This window comes from Gymnoscopelus braueri, assembly GCF_963280865.1.
Source record: "Gymnoscopelus braueri genome assembly, chromosome: 8".
NCBI classification, from domain to species: Eukaryota; Metazoa; Chordata; class Actinopteri; order Myctophiformes; family Myctophidae; genus Gymnoscopelus; species Gymnoscopelus braueri.
In genome coordinates this window covers 7,447,192-7,466,620 of record NC_137609.1, presented here as the reverse complement: position 1 = coordinate 7,466,620, position 19,429 = coordinate 7,447,192, and the positions used below count along the sequence as shown (strand labels likewise).

Sequence of the window (19,429 nt, the reverse complement as noted above, 5' to 3'; positions counted from 1 at the left end):
GTGTGCGTGCGCTCGCGCGTGCGATAGGTAGGTAGATAGGTAGATAGGTAGATAATCATACTTAATGGTATTCCTCTAATAAAGCTCTTGCTTTCTTTCATTTCCTGTAGCATTTCTTCAACATTTTCATGACGTTTCTTCATTGATCTGCAGAGTGCCGGAAGTGGTTTGATCTGTGGATTATAGAGCATATAGAGCAGTGTCTGTGGATTATAGAACAGGAGGAATGTTCATCAATATGAGGAAGTGTATGATGACTGATGCCAGTGGCGCACAGTAACAAAGTACTTTTACTTGAGTACTGGCCTTAAGTTAAAAAGATGATATATTATCTGTACTTTAATTGAGTATTTGTATTTCAAAGACATATTAAACTTTTGACTCCACTACATTTCTAGGAAGGGAAAAAAGTACAAGCACTTAAGCCCTATTTCAGATATAGTGTCCAATAGGTGTCTACTTTGTAATTGATGCTTTGACATAAGTTTAAGAATTGTTAAAAGCAAGTACTACAGTAGAGCAATGTTTACCAGTATAATATTTGACCAGAAGTGATTATAATTTGACTCAAGAATGGCGTTGAGTACTTTGTCCACCACTGTTATTGGGACGGCTTAGCAGCAAACCTTTTTCTGTTGTTCTTTGTATGGACTCTGCAGGCTGTCGAGTTTCGGTCTGGAGTCTCTGTAGACGATGGGGTTGTTCAGAGCGTGTTTCAGCATTCTGACAGTAGGTTGAATTCCTGTGGAACACAGAACAGTCTCAGGGGATGGAGTTCAATTGACAGCGGAATTCTCTACAGCAGGGTTCTTCAACAGGGAGTCCGGGACCCGCTAGGGGGCCCTCAGAGATACTGCAGAGGGGGGCCGCCAAATCTTTGTGTGATAGGGACTTTATTTTTGTATTTTTACATTAACCACTTGAACTCTCGCATCCCTATTCTGGGGGGAACATTATCCGAAAATAGCAGATCTACAAGCTCGAGCTTGTTCACTTTTTTCGGCAAAGGGGTTTGGTGTACAGGGGGAAAAAAAGCAAACCAAGTACCGAGCCAAAGGTCAAGTTTACAAAGTATAGAGGGTTTGGTTAAATGTCTGAAAACACACATTTTACTTGAAGCCAATATGTAGTTAGTGGGGGTCCCTGCTTCATCTCTCTCTTTCAGCTAAGGGGTCCTTAGCCTGAAAAACGCTCACCCAAATAATGGGTCAGGAGGACCCATTTATGGGGCGCGAGGAAATATCCCATTTCTTTTACATTTCCTACAAAAACAAATTCATAATTATTTCAGACTTACAAAAAACTATTTAATAATAATTATTAAAACAATTCTGAACTCTAAAAAAGTCAAAAGAATTTTCAAACGAATTTGAGACATCTTCAAAAAATAACATAAAATAAAAAGAATTCCATACTTTTCTAAAATTTTAACAAAATAGTGAAAAATAGCCGATCTACAAGCTCACAACATGTCGCAATACGACATGTTGTGAGCTTGTAGATCAGCTATTTACACAATTTTCATAATAGGGCTTAAGTGGTTAATTCACCTTGTACGTTACATTTGTAAGTTTGGGTCCTGACTCGAGCAGACGCTAAATGTATCTTTTGGATCTTGAGCTGAATAGTTTGAGAATCCCTGAATATGATTTAAAGGGCTGTACTGGATGTTAAGTGACTGTAATTGACCGGCCATCTATTTCTATTGTTTATTTATATGTTTCGAGTAAGGAGGGCAGGCAGTAAATGGGGCTTTTTGGAGCTATGCATTACCAGTGATGGAAAAAGTAAAAGTATTAATACTGCAATGTATAAAAGGTCCGTTACAAGTAAAAGTCCGGAATACAAAATTTACAGTACTTGAGTACAAGTACAAAAGTATTGGTATCAAAATGTACTTAAAGTACGAAAAGTATAAAGTACTCATTATGCAGAATATCCCATTTCAAGTTTTCAAAATGTATACAAATCTACAAGCTCACAATGTGTTGTATTGCGACGCATTGTGAGCTTGTAGATCGGCTATTTTCAAATGGCCGAAATTGATATAGAGCTGAAGTGGTTGATGTATGTTTTGTAATAATAATCAAAATCTACAAAGTAACTAGTTTCACAGAAATGAAAGCTTTGGTGTGGGCATGAGGAGGAAGCCAACACCATAATGCTTACCAGCGGCCTCGATCACATCAGGATCTGCTTTTGCATTCATCAATATTTTGTAGCCCTCCTCGCATTTTTCAGGGATGGCGTCATGACCCTCGCTCTCCGCTTCGCCAACACGTTGTTGTGCCTCTCCAGCTGTCAGATTGAGCTCACAGTCCAGGAAGTCTGTCGGCTTGAACAGTGAATATGATGATAATGACCAAACATTAACGACATTACTTAAAGGGATAGTATCCCTGAACTATCCATGGGGTGACTAAGGGACCAGTCGAAATTTACATAAGGGGGGGTATGGAGGAAAATAGGGGAGGGTCATGCCTTTCTAATTTTGGTCCAAGGGAGGGTCAGCTAATTTTACTTTGAATCCAAGGGAGGGTCATGCAATTTTGAATTGATAAAATAGTCCGTTTTTTATATACCTTTTTAGTACAGCAGAACAGTGGTCAATGACCCCTCTCCATTTCAAAGGATACAAAGAATTCAAATCAAGTAACACCTTGTCTATTTAGAATCAATGACGGTCGTTAACAAGCCATCAACGCACAGCGAGTGTGAACGACCCAGTCAAATCTATTCAGCGTCTTAACGATGGTGGTTGAACAATTAAGCAAAACTTCAACAGGCGTTATTGGAGAGATGCATTATAAATAGGCCTACTATAACTGGATATTCATAATCATTTGAAGTAATTCTGTGCATGTGATTAATGTGGATCTATATGGACAGTTGTGTATAGATGCCTAGCTCCACAAGTAAAACCAGAAGCATCAGGCCATAATTGATAGCCTAATTTGTTTTATGTAGGCAACAGTGTAGTTGTAGTCATTTTTTTAAACTCAAATCAGTTTTAAATGTCATGTTGTATTTGATGGGGAGGGTTAGGGGTGTCAAGAATTTCACAATACGATACATGATGTTGGGCATGATATCGATATGATATATTATTAATGTCCTTTTCTCATGTATCATCAACATTGGCCATCATCTTATAAATAACGTTATAAAGCAAGTTAGAAACAATTACAAAGTGCTTTGTACACACAAATAAATACATTTGTGCAAGCTTAATGGAGAAGTGAAGTTCTCACTAACTATAAACCCATTGTTTCAGAGGACAGATAGACACTAATATAACAAATATAATATAATATAAGACTGCATAACTATAAATTCCACAAACCTCATATTTTTGTCATCTGGACTTTACCAACCAAGTGCAGCGTAGTTATTTCCAACAGCTAAAAAACATCTATAATACCAGATACAGTATAATACAATCTTAGATTAGATGTAGGCCTATTTGAGAGTGCAGATGCATGTCACATTAACGAGCGTCAACGAGCATCAGCTGACACACAACACCTCCCCTCTGCAGTGCTTTAAACTGAAAGTGACTGACTGGAGTCTGTTTCATTTCTCTCCAAAATACCTTGAATATGATGGAGGACATGATTAATAATTACTATGATTATGATAAGCTTTACATTTCATATCATACAGTAAAAACTCCTAACTTTCACCGGCAAAAAAAAAGAAAGTGTTTTTTTTGTATTAAAAAAACAATTAAAAAAATATTACGATACAGTATGACATCATGACAATACCTATCATCACATTTTAATACCACGATAGGCTATATCGTGACACAATATATCGTGACACTTCTAGGCGGGGAGGGTTACTCTTTTTTTTGTAATCACTTGGGGAGGGTCATTGATTATTTTTTTTTGTCAAAGGGAGGGTCATGGCATTTTAGATCAGGGCACATACATTTCCTCCATGCCCCCCCTTATGTAAATTTCGACTGGTCCCTAATCGATAGAAAAACATATATATTTTTGGGTGAACTATCCCTTTAACCAGTTGAAAATATGGTTCTCCATATATGGGCATATCGGTCGGATCGACGGCGGTAGGTGTGAGGGCCAGTGTTGGCTTATCCTTGATATGAAAATTGCAGACTTTTACTTGTAACAGAGTATTTCTACATTTCAGTATTGATACTTTTACTTAAGTAAAATATTTCAGTACTTTTTCCACAACTGGAGGTTTCTGCCCGACAGCAACGATATACTATATATACTGTACCTGAGTGACAAAGAAAGACTGTGCATCGTCTGTGCATTTCGGGGCCGTTTTCACATCTGCCTCCCCAGTTTCCCCGGCCTCGGCCGGTGAAGCGTGCAGGGCGGCGGATATATAATCCTCACAAACATCCTTTTTGTCCTCCAGAAAACTCTGGTCTCCAAAAGGAGTAGACCTAAGAAGTGCTTCTCTTAATGCAGGCATCTCTGGGATAGCTTTTTCCACCTGCGACAACGATAAAAAGAAAGCATAAAAATTAGTGAAACGGTTATGTAATCAAACCGTATTAATGAGCTAAATGCATCTCTTTTCAGCTAGATTGAGGAACAGCATGGAGAATGTTATAGGCCGGGGAAAATGACAAACTTAAAGTGGAACGTTATTCAAACCGTTCGTTTTGGGTCAAAGCGCAACGTGAGCGGGGAACTCGCCACCGCTGGGGTCTTCTTTCGTGTTATCCGAACGCCTAACCTTTCTTGAAGCAAATATGTCAGTAGCGGTGGGTCTCCTGCATCGAAACAAAGCAACACATCTTCAACATAAATGTTCACTCAATGCGATCATTGTTCAAAAGTGGTTCTCAAACAGGGGTCCCGGGGACCCACACAGGGGTCCTTGATGGAGTTCCAGGGGGTCCCCAGCACACAAGTATAATTTATACCTGGCCATTTGGAAATATCTGATCTATAAGCTCACAACACGTTGCATTTGTCACGTCACATTTGGAATCATTTTTGAACAATTTCAAAAACACAAAACGAGAACACAAATCTTCTCTTATACGGCCGGGGTCCCTGGACTCCCTGGCACATATTATTTTCAGATGAGGGGGTCCCGCGGGGGGCAATTACATATCAATTTTGGGGGTCCCTGACATGAAAATGTTTGAGAACCACCAGCTTTACATAAGAAAGCGAGCGGGGGGGAAAACAAAAGGACGCATACCACTTGTGTGTGTGGTGAGAGGGTTGGAGTGAATGACAACCTCGCTGAGCCTAGGAAACAACGCCACAGGCAACAGCGCCTCTTCCTCCGCCATCTGACGAGGAGGGGGAGACAGTCAGCCGGCTGAGAGACAACTTGCGGTGGCTTATTTTCCCCTCAATTTTTGCATAATGTTATGTAGATACGAACCATACAAACAGACCTTGTTGTCCGCTATGTTGAGGAAGCGAAGCTCTGGCAGGGGAAGAAGAAGAAGAGAGGAGCCTCCTTCAGAATGTTCCCAGCCGATCATCATCGTCTCCTCCGGATCCGTGTCACGCTTTGGACGACTCAGGGATTGTTGTGGCGAAGAATCGGGCTGTGGGACAGCGTACCCATACTTGAGTTTCAGAGATCAAAGATCACACGATGCACGCCACGCATGATCGTGATGTTTGCATGATATTGTTGTTGCACACAAACAAACAAACAATAGCATGTGTCTGGAACAGGTTAAGGGGTGAGAGGAGAGGATGAATAAATACATGTTGATGTTACTGCCTCTTGCTGACCTTTGTTTCCACGCCCTGCCACCAAACAGGAACGAGACATTTTGTTGTTCCTGTCCATGTTTGTTTTTTAACATTCATATATTTCACCCATCTTGTTCTGTTGTATTGTTCCCCATGTTTTTTCACTATATTGCCCATGTCTAACAAAAACAAACTTTTCAGTATTACCCATATCTCTACAAGATTATCGGACTTCCCACACCCCCTGTGATGTGGCAATAAAGCTGATTCTGATTCACACTTTCTGATATCGATAAGGCCATCACTCGTTTAGCACTCACATAGCAAATGACACTGATCATCCCCTACAGTACATAGTCACCAGTGTTGCATTGGTGAATCTATCTCTGGTGGGACACTATTTTAAAGACACCTACACTACAGGTCACACAATGGACAATTGATGTGCATCTAGGCTCATTCCTATGTTAATTCATCTGGTGTGACACCCGGCAGTCGGCAGCCTTTGTAAACTTTGTTGAGGTGTGAACTTAAGTTTTTTTTATTAATGGCGTGTAATGACCAATGCAACACTGATCGTCGCTTCAGACTCATGCCATCTAGACGAAGATACAGAACTTTGAAATGGCAAAAAGGTAGTTTTAGTAGAAGTTTTGTCCCTTCAGCCATTGCTGCACTAAACTGCCTCGCTGATATGATGGTTATGTGTGTATACTGGGGACTTCATGTATTGTCTTGGTGCTATGTTGTTTTCTGCGATATGTGTTTTTCTGTTGGAACAGACTGTGAAGATGAATATCCCTGAGGGGACAATAAAGACTATTATTATTATTAATTGAATAGCCATCTGGTAGTTACTGTGTATTTGACTTCCTCCTCAGGTGTTGTACAGCATGTACTGAATATATAAGGAAGGCATTGTTTGCTGGGGGTTACACCCTGAAGAAGGCCATGTAGAAGGCTACACTTGGGTCGTATCCCTGTCACCACCATGCACTGATTTTTATATATTTATATCGTGAAATAGCTATCTAATAAAGGCTTTTTAACCAGAAGAGTGCCTTATTTTTATTATTTCCTTTGTTGTACCTTTAGGACTTCCGAACCCTCCAGACCTTCTCTTTTTCGGAGGAATGGGACATTTATTTGTTTTGTCTAGAAGACAAAACAACAGCCTGTTTAAAGGCCACCTCACTGTTCTGTATAAAAGGTACAGACATTGGAAAATTAATATGGAGATATAATACGTAAACGTACGTGGACTGTTTGTCAAGTTAACTGTAATGCGGCTGCTACAGCTTTGTGCTGCTATTTGTATTGGTTGTGTCCTGTATGTTTAAATGGGTTTCATAGTTGTATGTGTTGGCTGTTTTTATGTGCTGTTTTTGATGTGTTTATAGTTAATACTAGAGGTCCACAATGGAAATAAGCCTCAGGGCTTTCTTGTGTTTATATCCTCTGTGATATCTTTGTTTTGTTTTTTGGAAGTACTATTTTGTTCTTTCTTTTAATCACCAAATAAAATAAATCTATCAATTTGAGCCAGGAGCAGTTAGTTAGCCACAGAGCTGAATAAATGTCTGTGTAAAAGGGACTGCCGGCAGAGCAGGGCAGGACAGGACAGGACAGGACAGGACAGAGCAGGACAGGACAGGACAGGACAGAGCAGGACAGGACAGGACAGGACAGAGCAGGACAGAGCAGGACAGGACAGGGGCTTATAACGGCCTTATAATCAATCAATCAAACAGGGCTCTTACCTCTGGCATTCCTTTGGACAGCTCATCGCTTGGACTGGACTCACTGCGGGCTGCAGTTAGATGGAAATTAAGAATAATATACATTTTGATTCGTTTTGAGAGAGCTAGAATATACATATTAGCATGCCAAAGTCTATCATCCAAGTACTGTATTCATGTTGGTGCTGTTTTGGCCCTGTCCCAGAAATAAAATGTCTATCATGTGTATACTTACTATGGTCTTGTTCTTTGGCGTGCTGCTGTTTGCATCCAGCCTTCTGTTGTAAATATGGTATTTCAGAGATGTGGTTCCCTTGCAGGTTCAAGTACCGTAGCCTATATAGATAAATTATAATTTGACAATGACATATTAAAACAAATATGGATTCCGATGGCTGCAGACTTTTTCATTGTGTCAACAAAAGTGCATGCAGAAAAATACGTTTAACCACTTAAATCATATACAGTTTATACTTCATTGACCAAGTGGGTGTGTATACTTGGTCCCCTCCTATTTCCTTTCTACACCAGTGGTTTTCAACCTTTTCATATCAAGGTCCATTATTTATTCGGCATTTGAACCACGGACCACAAATTGATGAGATTCAGACCCAAGACTTTAATATTTTGTTATTGTTGCATATTTTGTCCACAATTCCATCCATGCTGTATTGATGTTGGTACCATAGGAGAGATAACAGGCAAACGTTGATCAAAATAACATTTGGTTAACAACTCTCCATCGTTTAGCTGGGGACCTGGAACCCCCTCAAGGACCACTGGTGGTCCCCGGACCACTGGTTGACCACTGGTTGAGAACCACTGCTCTACACCGAATTGATTTGTCAAAAACAGCCTGTATCCACAAGCTCAGCTTGTAGATGAAATAACTTCAACTCAATTTGTACTATCATATTCGTGAGGCGATATACGGAGACAAATCTCGTGGCTCCTATAAGAAATGCAGTTGTATACCGTACATGGTTATTTTTTAATGAACCAGATTTAAATTGGGTCTGACCTTTAAGCTAATAGGGCTTTGTCAAAAGTGTGTGGATGCAAAGCTTCTTCGGTTTGGTGGGTATGGAAACCTCATATGTCCAAAACTGTTACGTTTCAGGATTCAAATGCAAAAGCATCAAAAGTAGCAGATCTACAAGCTCGAAACGTGACGAGCTTGTAGCTTTTGTGTGACGCTGTAGTATGATCAAGTAGGGCATTAATTTACGAAAACATATATGTAGATAAGAGGTTTCTGCCCGACAGCGACGGTAATGATGTGAAAGCACGAACAGCACCTCTTCAGGTTGGCCAGGGAACTGAAGACGTCAGCTGACAGTTTGTTATCGTCCAGCATCAGCACTTCAAGAGACCTGAACCGTGAAACGTCTTCTTTAGCTGGACTGTATGGGGGAATAACAACAACACAGTGGTGTAAAATAACTAAGTACATTTACTCAAGTACTGTACTGTAAAACATTTTTACATTGACTTACATTGTACGGTAAAACAGCTCTCAAAGTCACTCTTTTAGCACTTTCTAAACAATGGAGCAATATTTTTTGATTTCTTGTCCACCTTTGGAGTTACATCATGGCAAGGTAACTACACAACCCAAACCTCTACCAAAGTGGTCTTGCCCTTTAACGTATATTTTGATATACGTATTACTTTTGAATTTTTGTATACAGGATTTGTGCTTGTAAAATAGTATTTTTTACATTGTGTATTGCTAATTTACTTTTTTTTAAACCAAAATCAGAGTACTTTTTGCACCAGTGTTCAGTATGTAGTTAGTAGTGCATGTGACACACAATGAAACAATTTAACTTCATACAAATAAACAGATCAGAATGCTCTCTACTAACACCTTTATTCCAGTAGTCCTCAAACGTTTTAGTGCCAATATATATATTTGGCCGCGGACCCCCACCTGAAAAGATTTTGTGCCAGGGACCCCCAGAAGAGAAGATTTGTGTTAAAAAAAAACACTTAAAAAAATATTCTAAAATTGCAGATGTACAAGCTCACAGCGGGCACGAAGTGACACGCTGTGAGCTTGTATATCTGCTATTTTTTAAATATTCAACGTATAAACTATGGATAAAGTGGTTAAAATGCACGTGACACTGTATTAACCAATTTAGCAGGGGACCCCCTGGAAAGAACAATGTTCCTCTGAGGTATTCTGGAATGTTGAGACAAAAAGGAAAAATGCATATTTGTATTGTGTGTGTGTGTGTGTGTGTGTGTTGAGCATGTTGTCATTACTGTTGGGACGGCTGTGCAATTTGTGTCGTGACTCAGCATACAAGAGAGACAATTTGAACCATTCTGTTGGTACGCCACCAAGGACCCCTGGGGAGGGGGGGCCCCGGACCCCACTTTGACAACTCTATTCCACTGGCTCTCAAAGAGGGACTTGGGGACTCCCAGGGGTCTTTTGAAGGGGTTCCAGGGGGTCCCCAGTTAATATAGCGTCACAATCACTTTAACCACTTTAAACCTATTTTATGCTTAAGCATTTTTATCAAAAGAAAATACAAATCTTGAAATAAATGTGAGGGAAAAACACAAATCCTGTCTTATGGGGGTCCCAGCTGGCACAGATAAAATCCTCCCAGATGGGGGTCCGTTCGCGGCCAAACACATGTCAATTTTGGGGGTCCTTTCCTTGCACATGAAAAGGTTTGAGAACCACTTTAGCTCTCGCTATTAATATTAAATTATAGTTTTTAAACTCCCTCCTCCGTCTCGCCAGTTTGTTCCTGACAAACTGCATGTCGAGTTCCATTGTGATTATGTAAATCTGCTTTGAGTTACGAGAGAGGCTTTGACAGGCTTCCCACAAAGCTGCAGTCACAACCAAACCTCCTTGTTCTGGCAAACGCTCTGTCCTAAAAAATGTATCATTTCCATTGGTGGAAGAAAGAAAGGACTCCGATTCAACTCAAAGAACATTTCATTTCTATTTGGTCTAAAGTACTCAAATTTTTTACTTACCACAATACATAAAAAAAATGCAAAATAAAACGCTCTGTTACAGGTAAAAGCCTGTATTCAAAATTTGACTTGAGTAGAACTACGAAAGTATTGGCATCAAAATATAATTACAGCACAAAGGTAAAAGTACTAAATTTCTTTCAAAATTTGTCAATTGTTTTTTTAAACGCATTGTGAACGTTGTGAGCTTGTAGATCTACTATTTTCAAACGTTTTTGTACGTTTACTTTTGGTACTTTAAGTACATTTTGATACCAACACTTTTGTACTTTTACTCAAGTCCATTTTTTATTCCGGACTTTTACTTGTAACAGAGTACTTCTACATTCAAGAATTGATACTTTTACTTAAGTAAAACATTTGAGTACTTTTTCCACCACTGGCAGAGAGAATATGAAAACAAAATGGAAATACTCAAGTAACGTAGGACCTCAAAAGTGTTTACTTTCCACCACTGGTCCTATAAAGCACTCAAAGAAGATTATCATTTCTATTTGGTCAACAACATGCAAAGCATGGGATTTTTTTTTAGCATCTGTGGCACCCTCTCTTGGTCAAATTGCTGACCAGTTACACTCACTCCTTCAACGTTTTTCAGGCCAAGGACCCCTTTTAACTGAGAGAGAGATGAAGCAGGGACCCCCCCACTACATATTGTATAATATTATGTTGCAGATTCAACTTTTTCATAGATAGCTACATAGACTTGTTTGACAACACTGTCATCAGTGTTGGATTCATGTTAAAGTGTATTTTTCAGACATTTTAACCACTCAAACCGTCAATACTTAGTAAACCTGATCTTTCACTCTGTACTTAATCTGCTCTTTTCCCCCCTCTACACCAAGAGGTGTAGAGGTGGTTTGGGGGGGTCGCGGTCGTTGAGAACCACTGTCATATAAACGACGCATTCAGAACGTTAGGAATAATGGATGCCTTTGAGCGGGTTCCACACCAGCCTGATACACATGGTGTGTGTAACATCCTCTCTGGAGGTAACACAGGCAGGATGACACATCTTTGGACATCAAAGCAGCCAAAGCTGTCAGCCGAGCTGCAAACCCACCATAAATCAACTTATAACTTCATTGTTCGTTGCACTCTGCAGAGTGTACGAATGCACGGGTCCATTTGGTTCCATTCGTGCACTCTGCAGTTAGCCTAAATTTAAAGATGGGGTAAGTTGTATTTGTTTTGTTAAAATAAGTGTTAACGAGCTATGCAGTAGCTATATAGCTATATAAATCTTTGCTATAGACTAGAGTGTTTGTTCAATAACAGGGGTCTCCCCGTCTCTCCAGCAGAGCAGGGACGCAGAGGGCTATTTACTTACTTTTGTGTGTTTTTTTTTTTTACTTTCATTCGGTTAATTCGGTACAAAAAATTTACTCAATGAAGTGAAGATGTCAGAGTTTTTTTCTGTTTACTAAAGAGCTGGAGAGATGGAGAGACCCTTGTTACTGAACAAACACTCTATAGCAACGATTGTTATCGGAATATAGAGCTTTAACCTTTTAACACAATACCTTTTATATCACTTACAGTTACAGTACTGTTTCTCAACTTATGGTCTGGGGACCAGGAGGGGTCCAAAATGGACCTTTACAGGTCTCGGGTCCATTTCCATTTGCACACTCTCAGAGTTAAATTAACCCTGTGGATTTTACACAGATTGTGGGGTCACTCCTGTACACTCTTGTTAGTTAATTAATACAGACCCCCTCGTAAGGGTCCATTGGGACCGCTAGGTGGTCCCCGGACCTGAGGTTGAGAACCAGTAACGTACAGCACCATTAGCAAAGTGTGTCAAAAAAAAAAAAAAACTACTGTAGGTCCATAAAGCTTTGAATGGTTTAGGGCCAAAATACATTTCTGATCTTGTACGATATCATGAAACATCCAGATCTCTAAGATCATCTGGGAAAAGCTCTGCTTTCTGTTCCTAAAAAACACAAATAAACGTTTTAGTTTGTATGCGCCACATATCTGGAACAAACTCCCAGTAAACTGCAGGTCTGCTGCCACTCTTATTTATTTTAAAACACAACTAAAGACCTTTCTTTGTTTGCTGCTGCCTTTGATTGAGTCACTTTTGTTTCTTTCTTTTTCTTTCTCTTCTGCACTGTATGTACTTTTTAATTATTTGTTTTACTTCTTTTGTTTTATTCATCCTAATTGTAGTCATTGTATAATTGTGTTTCCTGTGCTTGATGTTCTGTGTAAAGCCCATTGAATTGCCTTGTTGTTGAAATGTGCTTTACAAATATTTTATTTATAAGTTTATTTGGGAGGGACAGCCTATATTAATGAACAACACACATAGAATGCTAATTTCCATCTGTAGTCCCTATGCAGAAAACGAGCAACATTACAAAAAGAGCACATATAAACATTACTAATAGGGTACAAACAGAAGAGAAAAAAGCTACAGTAAAAAAGACCTAGTTTTGACCTAAAATACCAGAGACTCAGGAAAACGCAAAAGAAAAAAAGGGGGGGAAAAAAAACTACATTTAAGGCTATTTAAAACTGCCTTGCCTTGCCTATAATAGCACTGAGGATTTTCTAGCGTGTGATACTGACATGTGTGCCGTGTGGCACGGCGGCGGTGATGAGGCAGAGGCCAGGTCAGCAGGCAGACAACGCAGCTTATTCCCAGAAAGATGAAGCACTCTCAGCCGTGGAAGTAGACCAATGGAAACAATAGCGCTGGCAGACACACCGTTGTAAGACAAATCAAAAATCTGAAGACAAACGGTGAGATGAGATATGTCTTCAGAACAGGGGATATGGATTCAAGTTAGTGTCACTTATCAAGAAATCTAACAAATCAAGTTCCTCCCTCCTGGCTGCCAAGGCGCTGATCAAAAACATGTATTTAAAGACTTTCATTGAGTTCCAAGGTGAAACATCCCGTCATTTGAAAACAATTAAAGGCCTACGAAATGATCGCTGGCAACAAAACGTACAAAGTACAGCAGAGGTTACTATCAAACGCTCTGCAAATACGTAACTTTTTTATGTCCCACCCGGGGATTCGAACCGCGCCGGGCCTCCCACCGCGTGGTGGGAGAGCAGACATCTACTGTAACCGCTTCAGGCAAGAGGCAATAGCGGTGTCCTACCCGGGCACCATCATGGAAGATATACTAGTTATATATTGTGTTAACATGGTAAAATAATGTTTCATTCATTAAGATATGTTCCGAAAGTCTCATTGTACTGTAGGTATTAAAAGTCTTCTTAACACATCCATTACCTACAGTACAGTCTCTGCTGGGTGGAAAACCTGTCCGAAACTGCTGCTTTTCAGGATTTAAATTCGAAAACATCATACTGTAGGTAGCAGATCTACATGCTTTTGTGTGATGCTGTAGTATGATCAAGTAGGGCGTTAATTTGCAAAAAAAAAAATATATATATATATATATATAGAATATGGAGAGAAGAGGTTTCTGCCCGACAGCGACAAAATATTATTTTGGGATTCATGTACGTTAGGGGTGTAACGATACCTTTTAACAGCGATACGATACGCATCACGATACATGGTTGACTACGGTACATGGACGATATTGGTTCATTCATGGCGATACGATACGATTCAATGATCTTAAATTGATACAGTAACTATTTAGCAAAGAAATTAAATCTGTGTGTAATATGTGGATAGTGCAGGTTTTTAAGGGAAGCATTTATTACTATTATGGATATAATATAAATAAGTAAACACAGTGAATCTCTGGCAAATACATGTACGTTGTATTTGAAGGCTTACACCTTACCGCACCTTACATGAACACAGACAATACATACATTTATCCATAGACCAAGTGTAGTGATATGTAATGGAAAAGTAATTAAACCTCTCTTTTTCTTTTTTCTTCTTAAAATTGCTAAATACAACGCACAAGTACTTACCGGTAGTATCGATACAATTGATTATTTGCATTGCAAAACGATACGATACGATACAAAGTCAAACTATACAATATGTTGCTGTTCACATATCTATATACTTTGATTGTTGAAATCCCTGATGTACGTACATAATTACGTTAGACTCACAGAAGGAGTCTTACCTCTAGGTGAGGGAAGTCCTCAGCATTGAATGTCATGTCGCCGAGGCCATTCAGAGAGAGATCCAGCTCTCTCAAAGAGCTGAAACTGCTGAAAAAGCCTGCATGCCATCAAAAGATAAAAGCATGTATTCTTTTAAATCACATTCACACACGTACAGTATGCTACTACAGTATATACACAAGTACTATACACACAGAAAAATAAAAGGTGCCAACTGGAACCACAACTGGTTCTTCAGAGTGATGCCATATAAGAACCATTTTTGGTTCCAGAGATGTGTTTTGGAAAATAGCAGATCTACAAGCTCACAACGCGTCGCACAGCGACGCGTTGTGAGCTTGTAGATCTGCTATTTTCAATGAATGTCTGCCTATTAAGAAATGGTCTTATTAGGGGTGAAAAAAACAACATAACATCACCCAAGCTGAGGGAGTTGTCCGATGCGTTGATGTAAGCAACACTGTCAAACTCCTTCAGGTCTTCTGCCTTCACCTGTGCACATAAAATGAATGAATGAATTCCATTAGATCTTTATTTCAGACTCAAGGTCCATATCACATACCAAATGACAAAATACACAACCAATAAATATAACAAAAAAATTAAAACCTAAAATCAAAATAATTTAAATGCAGAATGAAAGGGTACAGTAAAAAACAGCATGCGGTTCTTACAGAATTGAGTCCCTGTCCGCTGATATTAACGGAGCACAGCTCCGATGGCTCGTCAACACCATGCAACTGCATCTGCAAGATGATGAAATGATGGTCAAACGTTACCAATGGGACATTTCTCATTTGAAATATATATCACACTAAACAAAAAATGGTGCTAAATAGTATTTTTTTTTAAATGTTTGCTTCTGGCCAGGTCCCTGGAACAAAATGTTTTGAAAATACATATAATGTTGGGGGTCCTTGACAATTATGAAAAAGTTTGAGAACCACTGATATAGCAATATACGTTTTTTTTTTAAATGTTGGGATTTAGAAGACATTTGTAGATTCGGCTTACGGGTTAACAGGTTCTTTGTATGGCAACGGTGCTCTAGCACCTCAAACATCACAAAGATTTACTTAACCACTGGAAAAAAACTTTTGTGAGTGTGTGTGTGTAGGTACATTTTTACTCCCAAATTCAGTACAGTCAGGTGAACATACTTAGTGCTTACGAGTAAATAACTGAAATGACTTCTTATGAATGATGATGATGATGAAAGATATCCTCACCTAAATGACTTACCAGGAAGGGAGTGTCTAACACTTTGCCAGCAGAGGTGTCTGGTGAGTTAGGCCTGTATTCTGTCCCTCTGCTGTGCTTCTCACATGCATGGGATTTAACATGTTGTTGTTGTTGTTTAGCGGTGTGCACATTCCTGTATGTGTATTCCACAGCCTCTCTGTGTGCCACAATCCAATGACCAGCACCTAAAATACAGTATGTACAGTAATAGAATTATTATTATTTTTGCTGATACAAAAATGACCTTACATTTTTTAAATTATTTTGCCATTAACCCATTAAGACCGGGAACGCATCTGTGTAATTTTTTAAAATGTCTTTGGCTATTCAAAAATAGCAGATATACAAGCTCATAGCACGACATAGAGTGCCGCACTATGAGCTTATGTAGATCTCCTTTTTTGTTTTGTTTTTTTCGTGAACATTTGTGCAAATCTTTAGTTTGAATATATATATTTGAGTTACAAATGTTCAATTTAAAAGAAATATATATATTCAAAGATTTGCACAAATGTTCACGATTTTTCAAAAATAGCAGATGTAACTTGTAGATCTGCTATTTTGGCCAAAGAAATCTAAAAATGACACACAGATGCGTTCCCGGTCTTAATGGTGTTAGTGGCATTTCAATTTATAATTTACAAATTGCACATCAGAAATTTGCACATTTGCAACAAATATTTTAAACAGTGAAGTAGAAAATATACACAAATTAGGCAAGGACATTACTAAAAAACTAAACCAAAAACAAAGACAGTATAGCAATGAGTAAAAGTTAATTGTTCATGCTTGTACAAAATAAATAAAAATACTTATGTACAGTACAGTATAGGTCAGATAAGAGCTAATTAATTTTTTACACTGCTGCTAAAAGATAATATATTGTACCTGTCTCTAGGTCTTTCTATAGTATTTTTCTTAGTTTTGATTTATCACTTGTTTTATAATTTTTCAGATTATCATCGGATTCAGCATTTTACATAATGTGTTTGAGGCTTTACATGACAGATATAATTAATAAAATTCATAATAGTGGTTAGTAGTTCACATTACTATTTATTACCTTGCTGTTGTATTGTATTTTTTACGTTAGCACAGTTCTGTGAAACAGGTCCCACCAACATTGCGCTGCTTGTACTTGTAATGTATAATAAATAAGTGAGGAATAAAACCCTTCTGGATTCTTCATTCTTTTTTTTTTGATTGATTGAAAATTTTATTAGGCAAAAGGAATGTAAAACAACACAAAAAGTCCTTGCGGACTTGTTTCCGTTGGGGTCCTTGGTATTAATTTCATAGACATATATAGTAGCAACCAAACAGTTCAATATCAACATAAAAATTCTGTCGAACATATTCTCAAACAGGACCCTTATAGTATATACCTCCCACTTCTCGCATTCTAGCATGTAGTGATACTTACATACTGTAAGTTTAAAAGGAGAAATTTTCCAGAGCCGCTATACTTGGCCAAGCTGACTAAAACAGACATCCATGGTGGGAGCAGATGGCCTTCTCCATTCGCACATAATGACTTTAAGAAGAAGAGGAAGAAGAATCAGTTTAACGTGTTGGTTTACGTCCCAACGTTAGAGCGCTTTGGGCCCAATCTGTGTCAGAGGGTGTTAAATCATTGAGGAAAGAAGGATCACCCAGTATGCTCACACACACACACTTGTGGAAAAACTGGATATCAGAATGCGCTCAATATGATCATGGATTTCCGCCTATAATAGTCATGATGTCCCACAGCATGTGCATAAGGAAGCCATTCTCTCCCTCCGGCGTTTATCAACATCCAATAAACTCTGTTTAGGATCTTAAATTGAATGAGTCTTAGTTTTGAGTTCTCTGGAAAATGTCTCAGTGTGTGTATGCGATGCGAGAGTGCGGTCTAGCCAACACCAACTGGGGACTCCTGAATCGCTGCCCTCCACACCCTCCTATCTAGCATCAGTGTTCTTACAGCTCTACAGTGTTGTTAGCTAAGCTGTCGGGGCGCAGTGCATCTACGTAGGTGGTGCGCTTCTTTCTTTTCCTGGCTTCGCCCTGGGTTATCTCCCACAGTGTCACTGTCAGCTAGCTTGCCACTTGCCTGACGCAGCGGCAGTGCCCTGTCGGCCTCATCCTTCTCTCTCTGACTTTGTCTGTGACCTGTGGCAGGTCCCTGGGCCGTAGAGGACCACATTTCTGATGTGTCATTCGTAGCATTCTTGTGTATAGACTCCATCCAGGGCCCTTTACTGTGAGGGTCCATGTCTCAGCCCCATACAGCAGTACTGACTCCACTGTGAGGGCCCATGTCTCAGCCCCATACAGCAGTACTGACTCCACTGTGAGGGTCCATGTCTCAGCCCCAGTACTGACTCCACTGTGAGGGTCTATGTCTCAGCCCCATACAGCAGTACTGACTCCACTGTGAGGGTCTATGTCTCAGCCCCAGTACTGACTCCACTGTGAGGGTCTATGTCTCAGCCCCATACAGCAGTACTGACTCCACTGTGAGGGTCTATGTCAATACCTTTGTTTTCTTTGCATTGAGCTTGAGGCCGATCTTCCTGCACTCCATTTCTACTGCCAGTAGTAGTTCCCTTCCTTTCTCTGACCTTGTCTGTGACCCGTGGTACAGCAGGTCCCCGTAGTCAGGACCACATGGAACCAACCATTTGGTCCATTAAGGACGACACACTCCAAGAGTTTATGAATGGAATATCACCCATACGGGTCCATTTGGTTCCACTGTCAGAGTTAAATGAACACTGAGGATTTTACAGTGTAGATTGGGTCTGCCAGAGTGTGGGCCTGTGGCCTGAATGATGCCGATGAAACTGGGGTCGTTGAAATGAAAAAGGTTGAGAACCACTGGTCTAAAATGAATGAATGGGGGGAGGGGGGAGGGGGGGAGGGGGGGAGGGGGGGAGGGGGGGAGCTTGTACATCTGCTAATTTAGAATTTTATTTTTTATAATCTTGAAAGTTTGCATAAATGTGGGGGTCCCCTGTTACAAAACCTTTTCAGATGGGTGTCCGACAGCCAAATACATATCAATGTGGGTGTCCTTGGCACAAAAAAGTTGACTGTTTACTATAGGCTATAGTAAAAGGCTACTATTAGTGCATGATCATAAGCTTACCTTCCTTTCTCTGATGAAGTAAGGTTCGGATGGGGAAGCACTGTGAAGGATAGCTGTCTCCATCATCTAGTTTGTACATGTGGCGAGTCGCAGTCATTCTGTCTCAGTCCTGTGTACAAGTTAACAACAGTAGATATAAACTGTTTCAGTTCAGTATACAACAGTATATTAAAACTACCTGAACTGTGAACTATGTTTTGTCTCACATATGACTTGCAGTACAACACACAGTACTGTTTGGTAAGGACATCGGACACCTGTCTGTCTGTCTGTCTGTCTGTCTGTCTGTCTGTCTGTCTGTCTGTCTGTCTGTCTGTCTGTCTGTCTGTCTGTCTGTCTTTCCGTCCGTCCGTCCGTCCGTCCGTCTGTCTGTCTGGTGTGGTGTGATCTCTGCAGTCTGCTGACATTGTATCTGTGTGTTGCCTCGGTAACCATGGCAACACGAGTGGCTAAGTAACCAATGGCATGCTGTTGCGGACCGTTTCACACACGCACGCGCGCGCACGTACACACACACACGCACA

General features: G+C 39.8%; 1 protein-coding gene across 1 annotated transcript; it reads right to left on the bottom strand.

The window, feature by feature from the left end:
- Positions 1 to 614: 614 nt before the first annotated feature.
- xrra1 (X-ray radiation resistance associated 1) lies at positions 615 to 17,960 on the bottom strand (the record flags this gene model as incomplete). The annotated part of the gene is made up of 15 exons (XM_080435925.1): positions 615 to 742; positions 2,170 to 2,335; positions 4,252 to 4,473; positions 4,638 to 4,756; positions 5,194 to 5,287; positions 5,396 to 5,572; positions 7,466 to 7,515; positions 7,680 to 7,780; positions 8,743 to 8,847; positions 13,031 to 13,191; positions 14,530 to 14,627; positions 14,950 to 15,022; positions 15,205 to 15,276; positions 15,773 to 15,957; positions 17,786 to 17,960. 15 exons carry the CDS (start codon positions 17,958 to 17,960, stop codon positions 615 to 617), a joined length of 1,926 nt encoding a protein of 641 aa, XP_080292051.1.
- Positions 17,961 to 19,429: the final 1,469 nt, after the last annotated feature.